Below are 22,465 nucleotides of genomic sequence, written 5' to 3'. Positions count from 1 at the left end.
ATTAAGGAGCAGTATGCCTAAAATGGCATAATTTCAATATTTCGGGTCGTATTCCTGAAATGGGAAAAGAGGAATTGCTGAAGAGAATCACAAGGGTCTTTTGTAGTGTTGAGGCTGCTGGATGGAAAGATCTCCACACAATATCTATATGTATTTTGGATCATAGGTGACCCTGCATTCCTGGCAAATTAAGTGTCCTTTCTGTAAGTTATTTCGCAAAACATATCAGACCTCTACTGTCATATTCAGGTGTTCCTGCCAAAGCTGCTGGGAAGACTCATGGTGATTAACGTGCCTTGGGGTATGCAGCATCTGGGTCAGGAGCAGAGGGAAGCAGAGGGCTTGTATACCTGTAGTGTGTCTGAGAAGATAGAGCCAGAGAAATCTGAGTGTATCACCAACATACAGAAAGAGAAATATAGACCCAGGTAGGGTCTGATGAATAGCCAAAGAAAACAAGAAAGATGCAGGCATGGGGTATGTATGTATACTCAATTTTATCCCATGCTTAGTTTTCCTCATTTGTTATTTAAAAAAAAAAAAAAAAGCATCAGATTTTTGGTTAAGACATTTGTAAAACTTTTAACCAAAAAGCTGTGAAGGTGACTGTTCTCAAGCGTGGTGTCTTCTGTACCACATGGAGGTAAATTTGCATGAATTTTTCACTGTAAATCTGGACAGTAACACTGGATTTCATTGTACCATGATGTACGTAGGATGCAGGCATTTACATCTAAGCTAATCATCTAGTCTCCCTTTGTAGTCAACAAAGAGAACAGGCGCTCCTAGAATATGATTCATCTTATCTAAAATAGGTCAGATAAACTGTAGCCTGAAAGTGTTTCTCTTCATTGAAAGTAGCAACAGTCTGGGGTGAGAACTGAGCTGTAGATGCCTGCATTAGAACTGTGGTGAGTTGAAATCCTCAGCACAAGGTGAATCATGAGGGTTTGGTTGTTATATTTATTTCTGCGTACACAGTAATGTTTAACCACAGGAGTAGAAGTGATACTGCATTAGACCTATAACTGCTACCCATATAATATAAACTAATATAAACATAAAGCTATATAACTATAAATATTAGTGTAGCTATAATTTATCAGAGACTTTGATATTACTGCTGTAATGTCACGGTTTCAAACACGTTAGCGCAAAGAGGCCTTTTTCTTCCCATTTGGGGAGAAGAAAAACGACCCAATTAAGATAAGGATAGATAACAAATTTACTACAAATGGTAAAAGAATGTCACCCAGAATTGTAGATGATGAGGAGGCTCCTGGGAAATGAAGTAAATCCAGGTGTATCTTCCACTTGGAAACACAGCTTGGCAGCCTGTCGCATGATGTCATGATACAGATTACTGTTAAAACCAGGACATGTAATTGATTTGAATACACCTCACAAATACACATTATGGTGTGTTGAAAGTTAATGCTGTATTGTAACAGGCTCCTATGTTGTTCCCTGCACATCAAGTCTGATTTACCATGGTGAAGTACACCTTTATGCATACTCATTAGTATGAAATTCCGGGCGAGACAAAGATTGCAACTTAAATGGGCAAAAAAGGCTGCTCTCTGCCTTCATTTTCCTGAACTGTTTAGGTTAAATTAAATGTATTAACAGAAGAGTTGTTTTATTTCAGGAGAGCGCTGTGCCATTAGTAAGGAGATGAACTGGGCTTTGGGCAGTCTGCTGTTTGACGCCAGGCAGGACTTGTCATGTTAGGCAAAGCAGCAGCTGACAGCAGAGCTCTGGTAATGCAGAAAATTCTCAAAAGACGCAAGCTGAAAATCTTCCAAAGCTGTGCTTTAACCAAGAAGTCATGGAGATAAGGGGTTACTGGCTGTGAATTACGAATGAACTTCGCTAATCACTGCGGAATTCTAATTGCCTAGCCATTGATTACCTACTGTCATTTGATAGTATTTGAAGATCACTCAGTGTAGGTTTGGGAAATTATGATAAAAAGTAGACTAACATTGGGAATTTAGAAATGTGTTTTCATAAGCTGTAAAGGAGCAACTAAACCTTAGCAAAAGTACTGAGGAATAAAAACGTGGCAGTTATGAAGACCTGTTATGTTATGCAAATTCTTCACCTTCAGCCTAATTAAAGGTCTTCAGGCGCAACGAAATAGAGCTTGAAAATTGTCAACGTTATTTTTCTGTAATGCCATAGTGAAGCAAGTGAAGACTTGCTGAGTGTCCTTGCTGTCAGTCTGTAGTGATGTTCCACCTCTTTGAAGTACCAAGGTATGGTATTTTTTCCTAATAACTGGCATACTAATTCATCTAAGTTCTCCAGAATTAAAATGAATGAGGCAGTTGAATGACTTCAGAAAGGTGAGAGGTCTACTTTCTCATCTTGTTAATAAATAAGTGATCATCAAATTGTTGCTTGGGAAGCAACCCAGAAACGTGATTCCTGAGTAGTTATCAGAGTACTGAAATACTACATAGGTCGCTCCACAAGTAATGCCTCCTTTTTGTTTCCATGGAAACCTCAACAGATACAAAGAGCACAATAACATTATTTCATAGAGCAAGTGCTCAGCTACAAAACACTGTTTTTTCAGCATAGTCACTACCATTAGCTGGGCATTTTTGCTACTGATGAGCAACAGCCTGCATGCTGTGCTCCTAAAAATCTGCACCAGAGGAGGTAGCACAGCGTGGCTGTTGCCACTGCCAAAATGCACCATCGCTGCCACACCATGCTCACATCCTCTGCTTGATATCCATAAACATTCAGCAAGCATTCAAGTGTCGTTAGGTGCCGTTTTTTCGCATGAAGAAATCAGTGACACACCTTTGTTTCATGCACACTTTCATGTCAGATGCCATTGTGTCAGACTGCCCCTCTGCTGCCATCAGTCACACAGCAACAACGTGTAACGGAATATTGTCAGGAGGCTTCTGCCTCTGCTGCCGTGCTACCAACATATTCCTGTTGGTGTCATGGGCTGACAGAATAAAATGGGAGGCATTGCTTACATGGGCAGCCCTTGTATTTTTTTAAATAATTACTGTTTGCATCCAGGCAAGTATTACAGAGCATACTATCATCTGTTTAGTTATTTCTTAAGTCAAAGAATAATATACTTATTTTAAGGACTGCAAACCAACATTTTAGGTCACTATGAGAGAAAGATTGGGTGCTGGTAGATGTACAACAGTTTTCTTGTTTTTGTGTTATAAATCATGCAAGTACATTCGTTTTCTAGAGCCACTGTCATATTGGATGGGAAGCATTTAATACACTAGAGTAATTTTCTATTATTTTTCTTTGTAATTTATAGCTTATCTGAATAAACTGGAACTAAAGCCTGCACAAAATATACTGGGGTAAAACCACATTCACAAACTGCAGGAACTTTGTCTACCCAGATTTAACAGTCATGTGAGACAACCCATAGTGGGGACCTGCTGGGGTTCTTTCTGCAATGCATGGATTCATGATTAACTTTCACGTAGTAAAAGCTGAATTGAAGAATAGTAGAAATATCATTTACTTTTAAAAACATCCATCAAATTCAACAGATCTATCTACATTGTGTATTCCTTAGCTATTTGAACAAAATCAGCTAGTGAAAGCAGTTAGTATATTAGAATAGGGTGATCAGCAAAGCATTAGTTAAGCAAAATGACCTTTCTGTTAATTGCACTCTGGTATGTGGCTATATGTATGGAATTCAACTTCATTTATTATTGCATGGGAATGTTCGGCTTGTATCACAGTGTGGTATTTTGCTAGTTCTATATTCTAGTGACATCTCTCTTTCTTAATGCTTAAATAGTAACCTACTGCTTCTTTCCCACTAACAATACAAATGAAAATTCATTCAAATTAAAATAGAAAGAACACTTGAAATCTTTTTTTTTCTGAGAGCCACGCTTTTCTTTTGATGGGCACATCTGATAAAATGTGTTCCACCCACAGCCCCCTGACTTCACTGACAACATGATCCACCACGCTGAAACCTTATTATTTCCTGAAAGGCTGTAGGCAAGCATGATGATGGGAAGGCAAAAAGGGAAGCGAATGTTAAACAGAAAAGGAGAGAAAGAAATTCTTTTTGTATAAGGAAGTCAGAAGAAAATGGTTGTTGAAAAAAAAAAAGGGGCTAGAATTCGATATAAAAAAAGGACAAGTAATATAATATTCATTTCCAAGTGTACACGTCATAGAATACAGAGGATTAATTCCACCCATGTTGGGACTTAAAATTCCCACTAATTTCTGTGTGATACAAAATGAGAAATGAAGATAGATGTCAGTGACGTTACCATCAGTTTAATGTAAATATAATGGAATTTGTATTTCTGAATATAGAGAATATTTTTCACAATTCCTGTTGTGTTCCAAAAATATCCTAGATTAAAAGAAGGGCAAATCAGTAATAAAATGCATGTTTAATTTGCATAGAACATAACTGCTTTTAACATAATTCCACGAGTATTGTGTATCTGTATAAACACACATTGTTTCATCAATTGGTGCTTCTCACTAGTGGGTAAGAAAATGTTATTCAAGAACAATTTCCTGGTGATAATTTTTGCGAGGAAAGCTGATTACATTTGTAATCAAAGGGACATTTGGGACAAGAAAAGCGTCCCAGCAGATGAATAGCAATCCTTTGGAAACCTGTGGCATTGCTGTAACTGACAGGGATGGTTTGATTACCTGCTGCTTGCTTTCTTGTCATCGTAGCTATGGAGTCTGCCTCAGCAGCAGTCTCATCACTTATTTGAGCTGGCACTTATTTTAGTTTTGTCTGGAACTCGCCTTGTATGAAGGATCAGGAAAAAGCTGCACTTAACTTACATTGAACAAGTTCACTTTTTAAGCATTCCTGGAGGAACTGTTCATTCAAGTCTCCCCGGCAGAGTTATTAATTGAAAGAAATAGGCTATTCCGTGAGATTGCATTTATACATTCATGTTTAAACAGATTCAGTTTTGCACAAACTGTTACACTTTGCTCCTGACAGAGCATCAGCTTGTAACAAACAGCTTTGGCCCTGAACGCATGCCTCATTTCAATTCTGTATTTTTATCCCTTCAAGCTCTTTATTATTCCATATTCTCTGTACTGCAAGCAGTTTTGCACAAGTCATTGCCAAATTGGGTCAAGCCATGTGCCTAAGAGAGAGAAAGCAAGCTGATTATTGTTAACAAATATGGTGAATAAAAAAAACAAGAACTTGGGTAACAACATTCATGCGTTCTGGCTCACTGGATGGATTTGGAAGTGGGGGAAATCAGAATACTTTCATGGTATCCAGAATTTTCTTTACCCCAAGCCAGTTCTTAATCACAAAACGAAGTAAACTGATACTGACAAATGACAGCTTCATGATCAGTTTTGTGTAGGAGTCTGCATACTAAACATCCATTGACTTCATGCCAGGCTTTTGTACTGGGATGAAAACTTACCTTTTGTGTTGTAACATTCCCTGTTTTAGAAGTGATTAATTGTTTGTACCTGGTCCATGCCCTAGGGAAATGTTTAGACCCATACTTAACAATTTTGTATTGATCAATGTATCTAAAGCTATTTAAGTTCCCTTCTGGATCAGAACAGCTATTTCATTGAATATATCACTGGATTCAGGACCAAAAGCAAATACAGTGTTGTACACAAAATGTTCAGATATGGTGAGGAAACTTCTACACATCTGTAAAATAGTAATCAATCTGCCGTCTCTGGCCCCAGCCTTCTACAGATACAGTTGGTGACAGTTCTAAAATTCCCCAAACCAGTACTGGAAAAGATGCCAGTCTGACTTAGAAAATCTGAATTTCAGAAGTCATATCTGATCTGTTATGATTGGCTGTTGGAGCTGCTTTATGATAAATGATCTAATTGCTTTGTGCAGAATGAAATGCATAGCAGTTTTTACCAACTAGCAGATAGACAGATGTCTGTTAAAAGGTTTGAAAATTATTTGGTTGTTAAGTTATTATGGCACAACCTACCATGCTAAATAATTACTTATCTTCTTCAGTTAAACTGTAAATTTAACATGTGACATCATCTTCTCTATTCCTAACACTGAAGTAGATGGATAATAATTATTTGGTACAATTACACTGTTATTGTTAGAGCTCATCTTCTGTCACCTCTGTCTCTCTGTGTTTTATATGTAAGACATCTGGTCAATATAGCTCAGTTGCAAACCAAGGATTGTAAGAACTGTTTCAGTTAGTATAATCCCCTAGTCAGAAACAGTAAAACTCTTGTCATCAGAGTGGAGAATTACACAAGGCTGAATGTAGCCTTTGTAGTTGTTGCAGAGTTATGTGGTGGTCTGGGGAGGGATTTTATTTCTTCTTAGTGCAGTTAGTGCACTGAATTAAAATACCTTGAATACTTTTTTATCGTTTAGTATTAAGAGTACATGTAATCACTAGGATACAGACCTATTTTTAGTAGGATTGTGTAGTTGGCCAATAGCAGCTCAGGTAGCTGTTGAGAGTGAGAATTCAATGTGAGAATGACCACACGATCAAGACTGTTGTTAAGTGATAACAGCAGATCTACAGGAAGAGCTGGAAGGTAGCACTAAATGATGCAGGAGGAGAAAACCTTTTATTAAGCTCTACCATTTAAAAGCTGACTGAGATGTATATCGTGCAGCTCCCTCCTGGGAGTGAATCAGTATGACCAGATTCCTGCTCAGTACTCCGAATGTCTACTAAGTTAAGCCTTCTGGATTGCTCTTCAGAAGCACTTAGATTGTGCCCTTGATGATACTCACGGACTTAAGGAGAATTTAGGCCACCAAAAAAAAGTGCTTCACATAAGAGGGTGCTCCAAAAGTAACACCTCCTATTTTATTCTGTTGGCCCATTGTGTCAAGAGATATATGTTGGCAGTAGAGGTTGACCCTTCTGTCCAGTATTCCATTGCATTTTGTTGCTGTGTAAGAAGTGGCAGCAGAGGGGCAGACTGACAGAATGGCGTCTGACATAGAAGTGTGTATGAAACACAGGTGTGTCATTGAATTCCTTCATGTGGAAAAACATCACCCACTGATGTTCATCAGCGCTTACTGAATATTTATGGAGACCAACCAGTGAATGTGAAGTCGTGGTGGTGTGTTACAGCAGTGCCAGCAGTGGTTCACAACCACTGGTGCAGATTTTTAGGAGCGTGGCCTCAAGGCTCTTGTTCATCACTGTCAAAAATGCATTGCTAATGGTGGTGACTATGTTGAAAAAGTGTTTTGCAGCAGAAATTGCTCTGTCAAAACGTGTTACAGTGCTCTGTTGTAGTCCCCAGGGAAATAAGAAAGAGGCATTACTTTTGGAGTGACTTACATATTTATGTGGGTTTTACACAGGTTTTATATGGCAAATCAGGTAATTTAGCATAGGTTTTCGGAGACCTGGACAAGAGCTTTACGTATTTACTCTTATTTACTCTTCACTAGCAAGCTCGAGATTTTCTTTATAATTGATATGAAGACTTAGATTTATGAAAAGATCAAATACTTTTATTAGACATTGTCATTGGAGTGTGCTTATATATGTCAGCGGAGAAGTTCTTTACAGAAAGAGTAGTGAGGTGCTGGAACAGGCTGTCCAGAGAGAATGTGGTGGCTCTGGGCAGCCTGGTCTAGTGGTTGGTGACCCTGCCTGTGGCAGGAGGGTTGAAACTAGATGATCATTGTGGTCCTTTTCAACCCAGGACATTCTATGATTCTATGATTCTCTGTCTCTGAAGGTGTTCAAGACCAGGTTGGGTGGGGCCCTAGGCAACCGGATCTAGTACTGGATCTGGAGGTTGGTAGCCCTACTTGTAGAAGGGGGTTGGAGCTTCATGATCCTTGATGTCCCTTCCAACCCAAGTCGTTCTGCAGTTCTGTGGTTCTATGACTCAGTGACTCAATTTCATTCTTGCAGACTTTCCAAAAGTAGACCCCGTATTGTGTCTGTGCTGCTTCTGTGCAGAAAAGTAAAAAAAAAAATAGATCTGGTAATGTAGATTAGCTGCTTTAAATTGGTAGATTTATTCCAGAAAAGGTTTAAGAATGCAGCTCTGCGTGTGTGTCTGTTGTATGTGTACATGCCCCATTTGGTCTATACATAGGGATTTGGATCTCTCAGCAGTAGTGCTGATGCCTAACTGAGCCTGGTATAACAAGATTAGTACAGTAGTAGTTTCCACAGTAAATTTTAAATTTAAAATCACTGTGATTTTTCCCCTTTTAGTCATTGTTGCATTTACAACCTCTGTTTATACTGACTTGTATTTCTTTCTTTTTCCGCTCAGATGTTGCAAGAGCAATTGAGTTACTGGAGAAACTGCAAGAATCTGGAGAAGTACCAGTACATAAACTACAGTCTCTAAAGAAGGTGCTGCAGAGTGAGTTTTGTACAGCTATCAGAGAGGTATGGAACAGAAATTTTTAGTTAAAATTAAAAAAAAATATTAAAGTATACTGCTGGAGAAGCAGCAGTACCTTATATAAAGGACAATGGATATGAGATGTGTCTGTAGCTATCTACAGAAAGATGAAGTTACTGAAAAGCAGATGCAGAAAAGTTGCATCAGCAAGGCCTCAAGCCTGAGGCAATTAGACTTGATAAGGAGAAAGAGTTTAATTATTACTTTAGCATTCTGCTCATGCTGTTTCAAGGTTTGTGCTAAGTCATACAGCGCATGGGGATGTGCTGAGTTGGGTGAGTGCAAGATTAAATGCCTCTTCTGGAACTCAGGTGTGAGGTACAGTAGAAATGCCACGAGAGACAAGCGATGTAAGCATGGAAGTTAACTGAAGCTAATATGAATCTTGTAGTCGGTGATCAGGTCCCAGTGGGTGTTGCTGCACATATAAGAATTTTTTATCAAATTACTAAGAATTGTGATTGTTACCCAGCAGTGTATGGTCAGGAGCCTTCCCGAGCTCTGCCAAACAGTAGATAAATTATTGTGTTGTTCTAGTCAAGCTAGAGAAGAAGGAGCCACTTTCTCACGTACATACTGGTAGTATTATCTTTAACGTAGTTAAATTATGAATACATCTGTTAGAAGTTTCTTGGACAGACACCATAAATTAATAAAATAATGCATCAGACATCTTACCTACTAAAACTGAATGCTGTTAACCTGCCAGTCTGAAGCAGCTCTAGGTGCTTTAGTGAAAATAACATATTTTCAGCAGAAAATCTGTAAGAAATTCTTTTTACGTTTGTTTATCTATTGGCTAGAACTAATCCTCCCTCACTGAAATCAATGGGAAATCTAATGTTGCTTCAATGGTAGCAGGATTGAACCTCCTGATAACTAGGCAACAGCAGCACATTGATTGAGTGGACTGCTGAGTGTCTGGAAGGAAGAAAGATAACAGTTTAATAAGCAGAATGCAACACACTCTTTGTTTCTTGGAGTATATTCTCCAATGTGAGAAACAGAGGGAGTTTTCCCCTAAGTTAAATGAGGGTTTTCAAAGCTTTTTAAAGGGAATAGTGTTTGATGACAATTGATGACAATAAATAATGGCACTATCTACCCTGTAAGCTGATATTCTGATTAGTCCTTTCGTTTAACACATTAGATGTTTCTTTAATTGACCACAGAGCTTTGAAAAGTTATTTTTCTTCAGATAGCAGAGTCTGGCACTCTGATTGTTATGGGAATTTTCAATCTCTGGAGCATCATCAGTGAAATCTTGTCGAATTTATATCCTTCTCAGGAAAATATTCTTAACAGAAACAGACATAAAGCTTTTTGAAACAGTTATGGAGGCTAGGAAGTAGGAAAATGTTGTAGGCAAATGCACTCTCAGTTCAGTGAACTGAAAGTGGATTTTGACAAAACCATCTAGATGGCACAAAAGGTTTGTAGAGAGTTGTGTAAAGATAGCTTGTACATGCCAGACAGTCTAATTGCTATTAGAGTGTTACAACTAAGTAATAGTCACCTTAATATGCTTGTAACACAAGAATCAATTAATGATGAATAATTAAGTCAGTTCTACCAACTTCATAAAAAAGTATTTATTTCAAAATATTTAATATTACATACTTATAGACCAATATAACTAATTGGTCTAATTGCTATCATATCACCATTAAAGAACAGAATTCTGTAAAAGAAAGAAAATTATTAGTATCATTCATGACTACACATAAAAGTACTTCTGTGAAGAAACATTTTAATATAAAATGTCCAATAATACTCCTTTCATCCAAGGAGAGTAGAGGAATTGACATATATAGATCGGCAATTCTTAAGATTGTTCAGCGTGTGGCTCCTCTTTACAGTTACTTGCATTAAACCTTTGGTGAATGTTTAGATTGTAACACCTTTTTCTTTTTTTTTTTTTTCCTACCAGTTGAAAAGTTGTTGGAAAATGCCAGCAAAGATTTTCTTCTGTTAAAAAAAAAAAAAAAAAGAGTAAAAAAAGCGTGGAATATTCCAGCCATGTTAAATTGTCAGACTCCTCCAAGCACTGTAGTAGGGAGTTGGAGAATATTTATTCTGGGTCTTGCAGTTAATTAGGATTGTCCTTGCATGTCCTTTGTGTACGCTGGAGTTACTGAGAGACAGATAGGCGCTTTACTGAAGAGCACAGTCTTTTTTTGTGCATATTCAAGGTTGAAATAGCTGTTGCTAAACAGAAATTTCCCTGCAGATGCTCCTTCCTGTTGTTTATTTTCTCTAACCCCAAGTACAGTCTGTGAGAGTGTGGAGACTAGCTTTTTATTTCCTCTCTTCACACCTACATAATGGAGAGAAGAGTTACTGACCTTTGAGGGAGAGGCATGACAGTCAGCTGGAAGAAATGTAGAAGGTTGTATGGAGCGATTTTCCTGGAGAAAGCAATGAAGTAGACAGAGTCAGCAGTAGGTAGAATTAATTGAAATGGAGTGAGGAGTAGTGGAAGACTTTGTATTAGTATGCAAATTCAGGAAGAGGCTGCTTATTAAATGTATGCTGAGATTCAGATTTGCAGTGTGATGTGTACATTATGTAATACAAGAGCTGAGCCTAACTTTCTTTCATCAGAAAATCTAATAAAGCAGGTTAAAGCAGGTGTTTGTAATCCTATAAATTCCATAATGGAAGAGCTGTGGAAAATAAATGTTTTCTTTTCCAGTTTAAGAAATTATGAACACTTAACTGTCCAGTGAGTTTCACTGTTAAAGTATATCCCAGAGAAACTTAATGTTGGGCTGAATGCAGGTGAAACGATTGAAGATAATTTTAGTCCACACAGCTTTGATTGACTGTGACTTGTCTTTTCTATAACTAGGAATTATTTGACTTCAGAAGCACTAGGTCACCTTTATGATTAATTAGCCTTTAAAAGTATGGGATACTTTATTAGATGACGTACGTTTCAATCTAGTATGTAGGAACCTATTAAATGGCCATAATGAATTGTATTTATGGGAACATATTTAGTAAATTAAGCGACCAATTCAAATTCTCAAACTAATATTCCACAGAAATAAAATCTTTTTAAAGTGACTGAGTGAATGAATTTAAATAGGAATACTTTGGCATTTTTCTAGAATGCTATGTCAGGAAATGGTGATTAATGGTTCTCAATTAACTAAGTATAAATACCACCAACTGAAATATTCTATCTGGCACTAGGAAGGAATTTGTATTAGCTCTGGAAGTAATGGAAATAACTGAAGTTTGTATTGGCTTCACTATATTCTTTTCGTCTGAAGACCCTAGTTGTACCACTTAGACCAAAAAGCAAGGTAAACCAAAAAAACTGTATTTTGAAAAAAATATATAATTGCATTTTAAAATTACTTGTTTCAAAACCTCATCAGCTGCATGAAAATTAGTTAAGTTTCTATGGCTTTGTCACCTGTCAAAAAATGCATGAATCTTATCCATTATACCAGTAAGCCCTTCCTTCCATGTGTTTTTGCTATTTACTCAAAGCTGTTGCTGTGTTGCATTCTTGTGATTCCTGGGAGATTACTAGAATAGGTGAACTGCAAGGCATGAAAACTGAATGCATAATTGAAATGCTGAGAAGGTATATTCATGTAGAACATAAAACTAGCAACCTGAATTGGTACAGTGATTTGAATTGTTGTAAGGCAGTGAAAAGGAAATTAGGTGAACTTAAACTTCTGGTCTGGTAGTAAACCTTAAAATGGCTGTAGTCACAGAAGTTAGAGTGAACAGTAGAATAAAACACACTAAATACCTTAGGAGATTGTGGGAAATTCACTTACATTTGCATTTGGTAATCAGTACTGAAGTGCCAGGAAAGTGGAGTTACAGCTTGATAAGTTCATAGATCTCCCTATGAGCAGTTTTCTTCCAAGTAGATTATGAAGTTGCTATTTCTGTATCTTCAATAGTAGTATAAAATTCAAGTATATCTGCCTTTCCCATTCTTCACTTTTCTTTTCTTTAGCATCTTAATAATTAAATCTAATGTTTTTCTCTGCAAATGTTATTTAAAATAAATCTGACTAAAATGTACCAGTAGTAAAGCATTTATCATTAAGAGATGTAATCACATCAAATGGTCTTTAGAAAAATGTCATGAGGCAGCCAGAAAGACAAAAACAGGCATTATTTTATTTTGTTGTCATATGACTCCCATCAAAATGTCAGGTCATAGCACAACAGCACTTCTGCAGGACTCAGTCAAGTACAGTCATTTCTATAAACAGAGGAGCAGAATACTGTACTGTTGTCTGTTTTATATTAAAATAGTTTGTGGAAAAGCATGTTGCCTTTGAAGATTGGGAAAAAAGAAAGACCTGAAACTACAGGCCAGTCATTTTCACCTCCATGCTTGGGTCTTGGAGTAGATGCTCCTGCAAAGTATGCTAAGATACATGGAAAACAGAGGGATTGGTGTCAGCCAAAATGGTTTCATTAAGGGCAAATAACGCCTGAGAAATCTGGCCTTCTGTGGAGGGGTAACAGCATTACTGGATAAGGGAAGAGCAACCAATGTCATCTACCTGGAATTGTGCAAAGCATTTGACACTGTCCGCATGACATCCTTGGCTTTCAATGAAGAGATTTGGATTTGATGGATGGACTTGGTAATGGATGAGGAATTGACTGGATGGTTGCAATCAGTTGTAGTGAAAGACCCAATTTCCAGGTGGACATCATTGGCAATACTTGAGATTCAGTATTGTAACTTGCACTGTTTTTGTTGGTAACATGGACAGCAAGACTGAGTACACTCTCAGGTGGTTTGCAGATGATACCAAGCTGTGTGGTGTGGTTGACATGCAGGAGGGAGGGGATGCCACTCAGAGGGACCTGGAGAGGTGAGTGTGCAAACTTCACAAAGCCAAGGCCAGGTAAAAGGTCCTGCACCTGAGTTGAGGCAATCCTGAGCACAACTACAGGATTAGTGGAGAATCCATTGAGAACAGCCCTGAGGAGAAGGACTTTGGGATGTTGGCTGATGAAAAATTCAGCATGAGCTGGCAATGTGTGCCTTCAGCTCAGAAAGCCAACTGTATTCTGAGCTGCATCAACAGAAGTGAGGCCAGCAGGTTTGGGAAGATGATTCTCCCCTTTTACTCTACAGTTGTGGGGCTCCATCTTCAGTAATGCGTTCAGCTCTGGAGCCTTCATCATAAGAAGGACATGGAGCTGTTGGAGCAGGTCCAGAGTGAGGGGCATGAGAACGATCAGAAAACTGAGTATCTGTCCTTTGATGACAGGCTGTGAGAGTTGGAGTTGTTCAGCGTGGAGAAGAGAATGCCCCAGGGAGACCTCATTGCAACCTTTCAGTACCTAAAGGGGGCCTACAAGAAGGGTAGCAAAGTGATAGGACAATGGGTAACAGTTTTAAACTAAAAGAGGGTAGGTTTATATAGATATCAGGAAGACAGTCTTCATTAAGAGTGTGGTGAGGGACTGGAACAAATTACCCAGAGAAGTTGTGAATGCCTCATCCCAGAAAGTGTTCAAGGCCAGGGCTTGAGCAGCCTGGTCTATTGGAAGGTCCCTGCCCATGGTAGGTGGACTGAAATTAAATTATCTTTAAGCTCTCACCCAAGCCTAACCATTCTATAATTCTCTGAATTTCAAGATCGGTTTCTTAGTTTACAATATAATGCTGTTCCTTTGGCTCTCAGACTTAGCCTTTGGAAACAGTTTCATTGTTTCCTGCCTGATAAATCCTATTCCCAGTAAAAATAGAGGTTCCTTAGGCCAAAATCTCTTGGTTTGTATTGAGGAAGGCTCTGGATTTGGAATTCTGCCACCTCTTACACTCTGTTTTCATTGGATGATGGCTATTTGTTACAGGAGGAAGAACGGAATTCCCACAGTATCTCCACAGAGCAAGCCCAACTTTATGAAGTTTCTAATTAGAAAGTGCGATTTCAACATGTTTATTTAGAAGACTTAGCTCTAGAGATGCTGTAATTCATAATTCATATGTCATTCACAATAATGACATAGGCTCTGTACAAAGCCCAGCATTTGAAGTCCCTACTGTCACATGACCCATGCAAATGGTGGTATTAGCCAGGAGTAAGCAAAAGTGGTATACTGGAATTACTAATAAGGCAATTAGTAAGCAAAAGGCCACTAGGACAAGTCATTGTAATAAAGCATACGAGCTTTGTCAGCTCAGATTTCTAACTCAGGTCATAAAAGCAGTTACATCTGAACAGTGCCCTACTCCTAGCTGAGAATTAACATTCCTCTTAGACTAATCTGATACCTTGTTCTGGTGTTCCAGACAGCTTATTTAGAATTACTGCACCATTAGTCTAGCTGTAGCATTCATGCAGTAGAAAATATGTATTCATACAAATTAACCAGATTCATTCAGATCCTCACATGCTTATAAAATATAAGAATAAATAATAAATAATTTCAGCACATCCATCACTGTTTGGAAAAGATATTACTTAAATTAATTCAAAGCTGACAGTGTGGCTGAATGGTTATGCTTTCATATTTTACTAAGTTTTGTTTCCCTCTCCGAGTTACAAGTATTACCTCTGTAACGATGAGTTAAGGAATGGCTTTGTATGGTATGTAAATGAGGGCAGAAAAAAACAACCAATTGCAAAAAAAATGGTCCATCTGCTGTATTAGGCATTTAGAAAGTTCAGCACTTTGGAAAACTTAAGTAAGCAGTAAGTACAGAAAATATTTTTTAATATATAAAATTAACCTAATGTGTAATTTTACAAATATGTTTTTTTGTTGTTGTTGTTGTTTTGTTTTTTTTTTTCCCCCAACCAGAAATCATACATATTTTGAGAAACAATGAAGTTGCAATTTCCACTTTACCCTAGGAAACTGAAGCATTATTTGGTCACTTGCAAGCCCTGGGTGACACAAAAGAAAACTCTTGGAATGATTACCTTGTCACTCAGCAGATGGCCTTCATTAATGGCAATCATACAAATTTACCAGGCAGCCCAAGCTTTATCTGAGAGAAAGCATTATTAAGTCCCTGTGTAATTACTAAGTCCCTATGACTTTCATGACTTTGCTGCAGGAGATTTAAAACAGCTGCTGTTGTCGCTTTTTTCAGCTGCCTAGAGCTAAATACATTGATTTCACAGATGCACTACCCCAGAATCTGAGGCCATACCATATCACTGATCTTTAATCAGTGCTTTCTCCCATTGGTTTTGATTAAAAGATCAATTTTCAGAGTCATTTGATGGGTATATATCTACTTGCATTTGTGCTTTGTTTTTGTAGCTGTGCTTTCCATGGGAGAGAAATACTTCAGTGTTGTAAGAGTCCTATAGTATGTAAAATCAAAGCAGTGACATATCTTGTTCATGCTCCAGTTTATCACGATGCTGGTATATGTGTACTAAAACTCCTTGGTGAGTGGTGTTGATACGATGTTCTTAGTTCTGTACCTGCAGAGTATCTTGTCTTGCAGAAGGTCACTCTCATGGGTCAGCGGTGGTGCACCTTGGCATCTTTTTTGTTCTCTTTCTGTTACTATTTTAGTTTATTTCTGCGGCATTGAATTTGATTAAATAAAGCTCTTACAGATAAACAGAACATTCCCTGCTGCAATTCATCTCAAGCCTGCTTCTTCCTCTTGAGAGAAACCAGTAGCTAAGTGAACTACTGAAAAATGTTTATGCTGACAGTCTGTTGGAAGCCCCTGTAGCATCTGCATCGGCTTGCATTTCTCCCTTGATGGAACATCTATGTCCACTTGCTTCACCTTATCAGAAGTTGCTGATCAGACTCCTGAGCAAAGCTCCTCCATCTCCATTTTTTAATATGCCTTCAGAAAAGAAAAGAAATTGTAAGACTATTTGAAAACTCCATTTTGGGTACATTTTTTGTTTGTGTTTAAAAGAAGAAATGACAGCAATTTTCCTTCACTCTCCCCATCTTCTCAGCTCAATGGGAATGTAAGATAAACTTGCATGACTTGCTCAGGCTATGTTGTTCTTTATCCAGGTGCTGATAGCGATGAGGCTTTGCCAAAGCTCTTAACTTTTGGAATATGGCTATTGCATACTGCAGCTTCAACAGCATATGCAGAATTACTGATAAAGTGAGGAAATGAGTGTTTAGTGATGCTTGGCATATTTTTGAACTCAAAAGTAACTGGCAGTGGAGTCCAAAAGAGAGTTTTATATTATGACCTATCAATTCCAAGTAGCTTTATGGGAATTATGTAATGACATGTGTTATTATTATTTCTTTTGATCCCAGTATACTGAAGCAGAAACAGCAAGGAAGGTCGTCAGGACAGTAATTTTCAGTGACTGTAAAGCTTACAGTTTTTAAGATGCATATAGCCTTATCTTCAAAGGTGCCAGGTCACAATTATCATTGACTTTGAGCCAGTATGGAACAGTGGGTAAGGAGTGTGAAATAAACTAAATGACCCAGTCATATTTTTATTGTTCCTAATATTTTCTGCTTGTAAGGCTGTCTATTTTTATTATTCTTAAGTGGATGCCAAGTAACTTCTATTGACTTTACAGTGTTAGAGGAGTATTTTCAAAAAGAATCAACATTGGAAGGAAGGAGAAAGGGCACGGAGAGGTCTTGTGTGTCCTAACAGCAACACTGGGAACGTGTCACCTGGCTCATCTGCAGCGTGCCAGTGCTCCCACTGGAGCAGAGGATGTAACAGCATGTATTTCCTGGTACATCTGCTGTCTTCTTCTGCTAGCACAGAAGGGAGGAAAGGGATTCTGGCTCCAGTCTCTGGCCCCTGTTGGGTTGTTTGTTGGACAGACACAGCCTTCATATGTCAAGGATTTGGGGACCAAAACTTTTGTTTGGCTTTTAAGTAGCAAACACAGAGTGGAGTGAAATACTGTCAGGGCAGAGTGAGCGCTGCTTCTTTCTACACACACACACGCACACACAAAATAAATGCTGGAGTAAACAATGTTATGGCATTTTAACTTGTGCATCCATACTGTGTTCCACCCTGAGTTAAAATATTACACCCTTAGCATGATTATACTTTTATTTTTAACAGTGTTTCAGCCCTTTTCGTTTTTGTTTCCTGTTGCCTAAGGAAAGCTTAATAATGCATCAAGGTTTGGATTTTTTTTTTCTCACTTTAATAAAACTGACCTAGTTTCCACCATAACCCCTGCCCCACAAAGAAAGAAACTTAAATAAAACACCCTCTATGAAAATGTGAAAGCCAACATTTGTAATATTTCTTCTACACGTTCTGAAATTAAAACTGTCCCATCTCCTCATGTTGTTAATGAGACTGAATTCATTTTGAGCTTTTTAATGGCTTAGCCTCCCTGCTGCCTGTGACACATGCCGCACGGTGTTATTTCATGGAGAACAATTGTTATGACAATTGTGAACATGATACAGAGTGAGAGTTTGAAGGTAAACACCAACAATTTTTCTGGTGCTATCATGTAACTGCTTACAGACCAATGAAAGCTTATAATATAAAAATGTTCCAAATGCCAAGAACCTTGAATAAGCATGCTGTGTCAGATATAAATAGCTCATAAATATAGACTACTTGTCACAAATCAGCTTTTTCTATGAGTTGTCCAAATTCAGTAGCTGCAGGAAATAAGTTATGTAATGCAGACTTCTTGGTTCTCCCAGCAAGCCTTATAATATATCATGTCTTCCATTCAGGCATCCATTTATTGTTCATTATGAGGAAGACTTTTTGTCAGAATGAAGACTGTACATTGTACAGTGTGAATACGTGTGTATGTGCCTAATGCTGCTTCTGTCAGGTTTAATCAAACACGTGGCATAAGCCTGTAACAAAATGGGCATTTGTGGTTCATTTGTTCAAACAGTTGTGCTGAAGAATAATCTAGGTTTATCATTATCTGACTGTTGTCATCAGTGTGTATGGCATCCACAGCCAGCGATTCCATAAGGTTGCCAATATTTTGTCAAATTCTCATTCTCTTCAATTATCCAGAATTTTCCCTTGTTTTTTGGGGGGGGTTGTTTTTTGTTGTTGTTGTTGTTTTTTTTAAATTAAACAATGTTAACCAGTTTGGTTTTGAGTCAGCTTGGTAGCTGGAAAATACATCTGTTTTAAACTTGCCCACGGAACTGCTGTCTTCTCCTGTGGTATGTGATTTTGTTTAGGACAGGATCTTAGCTGGAGGCTGTAGCTGTATTGGAGAAAATACACTTTTATAATGTATTCATGCTTTCTTGAATGTGCTTATCACATAAGATGAAGAAACAGAACACAGGCATGAAACCAGAAATTCCACGTGATACTGAAGAGGGATAAAACTGGAGGTAATCACAGAACCACAGAATGTCAGGGATTCATACTGTCATTAGAGATTTTTCATTTTAATTGAGCTGTCATGATTTTTTGGCTGAAAGGGAGTTCTCCATTACATTGTTTTTGAGCTAGAGTATGGTTAAAGAGATAAAAAATAGTTAACAGAGTGGAAGGGTAGCCTGGTTGTCTGCATACTTCCACTCTGGTTACATACTCTTCTGATTGTGTTTGACTCTTCATGTTTTTCTCCTTTTTCCTTACTTTGTATGTTGATCTATTCAGGTAGGAGTTCCCCCTTATCTTTGTAGTATTTAAAGCATCTTTGTCCACTTGTGTGGTAGATTTACTGCCTGAATTGAGTGCTGACCTATACCTCTGAAGGAGTCTATTCAGGCAAAAGAACCAATGCATCCCTCTCCACACACATACAAATATATTGGGTTAAGAATGGAAAATATAGGCAAGAGGTTATGGGGAAGGAAAAAAAGGTACTGAGTAGAATGTGAAGAGGTAAAAATGATTAAAACCAAAGAGAGGAGAAAAGACGAGACTGCAGATCTAAGTTTACAATTACAAGCACGGAGTTCACAAGCACTGCAGTGCAAGTCAAACAGTTCCCCTGTGCAGCTTTGCACCGCAGCTCCTCCCTTTATCAAAGGCAGAGATTCTCCTACCCCAAGTAGAAGCCCCACTGGATGAAATGTTGATGTTAAGACTTACAGAAAACAATTGAAGTATTGAGAATCAACTGCAGATTTAGGGAAGAGAAATGAAGAAAGGAGAGGCCAGCTGTGCTGCAGGAAGCACATACACTCAGTCATGTACTCTTCACAGGAGGATAAGAGATGACTGATGAAGATATTCTTGATATCTTTGAAGGCAGAAAAGTTTAGTTCATCCTTTCTATCAACTGTAGACAATTAGGAAGACAAGGATTCATAGTAGTTGATGGCAGAAGCATCATCATACTCAAATGTAAGTAAATCATAATTTCTCTTACCCTCAGTTCTGCAAGGGTACACACTTATACTGTTCCATTTACATGACTGTATCAATGCAGTAAAACCTATTACTTGTACTTCCTTGTACTGGTTATTTTCAAGCTGTTTTCCATCTCTGTATGTTCTGACAGCCTCCTTCCCTTGGAAGACTTGTTCCAAGAAAAAGGTATAAAATTCCCTTCCATATTGAAGCAATAAAAAAGCTTGGCAGGCAAGCTAAATAAACTGAATCAATATAGTGCTAATCTGTGTGCTAAATACAGCTCACCAATCTTTTCGCAGGTTGTTTTGTTACGTCATTAAAACTACTTACCTGTGGCACTTAGTTTGTAACTTCCTTAAGGAAGACTTACATCTTTTCTATACAGTATGATGATTCAGGTACCATAGAAACAGAGCTGATTACTATAAAGATTGCTCTGAAAGCAGTGCATCCTATTTTATTATATTGGTCCACAATATTAGACTGGTAGTAATTGATGGTGATAAGGCAATAGAGGGTGAATCTTCTCACCAGCGTTCCCTTACGTTTTGTTGCCATGAGAGATGGCAGCAGAGGGGCATGCTGTCATGGAGGTGCATGTGAGGCAAAGGTGTGTCACTGAATTGCTTCACATGGAAAAAATGGCACCCATATACATTCACTGACGCTTGCTGTTTGTTTATGGAGACCAGTTAGTAGAGGTGAGCGCAGTAGGTGGTGCCTTTCAACAGAAGCAACAGCAACATGAAAGACAAGCCGTGTTGCAGATGGCCTTGCACGGCTGTCACAACACAGAATTGAACGCGTTTCAATCAGCTCATCTGTGCAAATCAGCAAATTACGACCAGAGATCTGTGTACAGAGCTGAATATTGGCTTCAGTGCATTGGAAATGATGGTGTCAGTGCTGGAGTATCACAGAGTTTGTGCCATGTGTGTCCCATGAATGCTCACACAGGAATAGAAAGAACCCCATGCATAAATTTCTCAGGACCTACTGAACCCGTTTAAGGCTGAAGGTCACAGTTTCCTGGTTCACATACTGATGAGACAAGGTGTCACCACTACATGCTGGAGTCAAAATGGCAGTGTGCGGAGTGGTGAGATGTAAATTTCTCACTGAAGGAAAAGTTCAAGATGCAGCCCTCTGCAAGTAAGGAAAAGTGTAGGAAAGGGGTGATCCTTCTGGATTTCTTGGAACCTGGGCAAACCATCAACTCTGACCACTACATGGCAATGCTGACTGAGCTGAAGGTTCAAACTTCCAGAGTCAGGCCAAAGATGAAGACAACCTTTCTCTTGCAACATGTAAATGCCAGGCCCCATACCAGTTTGAAGACTGTGGAGCACATTGACTAGACTGTTCTACCACAGCCGCTGTACAGTCCTGATTTGGCACCTTCTGATTTCCATCTGTTAGGCCAATGAAAGATGGAGTGTGTGGGCAACATTTTCCTACCTCTGCTGGTGCAGATTTTTATGAGCAAGTCATGCAGGCTCTTGTTCATTGCTGGCAAAAATACATAGCTAAAGCTGGTGACTATGTTAAAAAATAGCATTTTGTAGCTGAGAATTTTCTCTATCAAAGAGTGTTACTGTGCTCTCTGTTTCTGTTGTAGTTTCCAGGGAAATAAAAAGGAGGCATTACTTTTGGAGTGACCTACATATCCCCTACAGGTTGCCTCTTCCCTTAATAATCTCAACAAAGATGTTCTGGCCCTGCTGCTTTATTGGTCTAAATTGCAATGTACTCAGTCTTGGGTTTGTTTGTTTTGATTTGGCATCTTTTTTGAATACTTGTTCACTGCTGCAGAATGATTTCTGCCACTTGCTTCTTCCCTGCTGTTTAGAACAAGTTGTCCTAAAATCTGTTGAACATCGTTATTGTTGGTACACTTGCAACATAGAATTATGTAATATTGTGTTAGGAGGAAGCACTGAATACCACTTACAGAAATTAATGGAACAGAATCCTTTTAATTAAATTGTAAGTTCTGGAATTCAGCAGAAAACGCACAGCATCACGCCGGATTTTTTCAGAATGCTTCCTCTGGCCACTTTTATAAAACAGACTTCTAAGTGTCCTGCTAGCCCTGAGTCTGTTACTGAAGACTCACATCTATGGAAATAGGCCAGCCTGGTACGTGTTGTTTTGTTATGAGTCCATACGGAGTAATTCCTGCTAAGAAGTCAGCTCCTGAATTACCTGTAAAGCAGCCCTGTGCTTCAGGATGCTAAACCAGCTTATTTGCGTCATAGCAGAATGGGTGGAGATGAGAACCATCACCATGCCAGGATTACCTGCTGCATCTGATGCACTGCAGCACCTGCTGGGAGATGTAACCCAAAGTGCACTTCTGTGTGCCAGCACAGGCTGCCACAGCACAAGGATTCACTTCCACGTTCAGATTTTTTAGTTCTTATTTTCTTCCTTCACCTCTCTTGTGCTTTTGGAGTACTGTGGGAGAATAATTGTAGATCATGATGTCTGAGGAGATTTCCTGCAGCCACTAAAAAAAACACCATGCAGGCTTCCAGTGTTTCTTGATAAGTGTTGTGATCTCTGTGCTGCACTGAAGAGCAAGTGGAGCTGAGCATTTCTGTCTCCACAGCACAAATGGGAGCTGAATGAACAGACCTCTGTGTGAAAGGGCTGTGGGGTAAAATTATTGGAAACACTGACCTTACAGCTGTGGCTTTGCATCTCAAAATGCTGAGATTTCACTTTCCCTTCCCTTCCCTTCCCTTCCCTTCCCTTCCCTTCCCTTCCCTT

The 22,465-nt window shown here is 38.6% G+C and overlaps 1 protein-coding gene across 2 annotated transcripts in view; it reads left to right on the top strand.

Annotated features, from left to right (window-relative positions):
* Positions 1-22,465, top strand: part of LIN7A (lin-7 homolog A, crumbs cell polarity complex component) — a 48,414-nt gene that overhangs the window by 10,488 nt on the left and 15,461 nt on the right. For both annotated transcript variants that reach the window (XM_042890482.1, XM_042890483.1), the window contains exon 2: positions 8,284-8,402. In XM_042890482.1, the coding sequence (XP_042746416.1) occupies positions 8,284-8,402 (119 nt within the window). The remainder of the gene's footprint in view (positions 1-8,283; positions 8,403-22,465) is intronic.

The sequence above is a fragment of the Lagopus leucura genome, unplaced genomic scaffold, assembly GCF_019238085.1.
Source record: "Lagopus leucura isolate 7727_CA_CO unplaced genomic scaffold, USGS_WTPT01 Super-Scaffold_100159, whole genome shotgun sequence".
NCBI classification, from domain to species: domain Eukaryota; kingdom Metazoa; phylum Chordata; class Aves; order Galliformes; family Phasianidae; genus Lagopus; species Lagopus leucura.
Note: the sequence above shows the minus strand (reverse complement) of the source record. Positions and strands in the feature narration are given on the sequence as shown.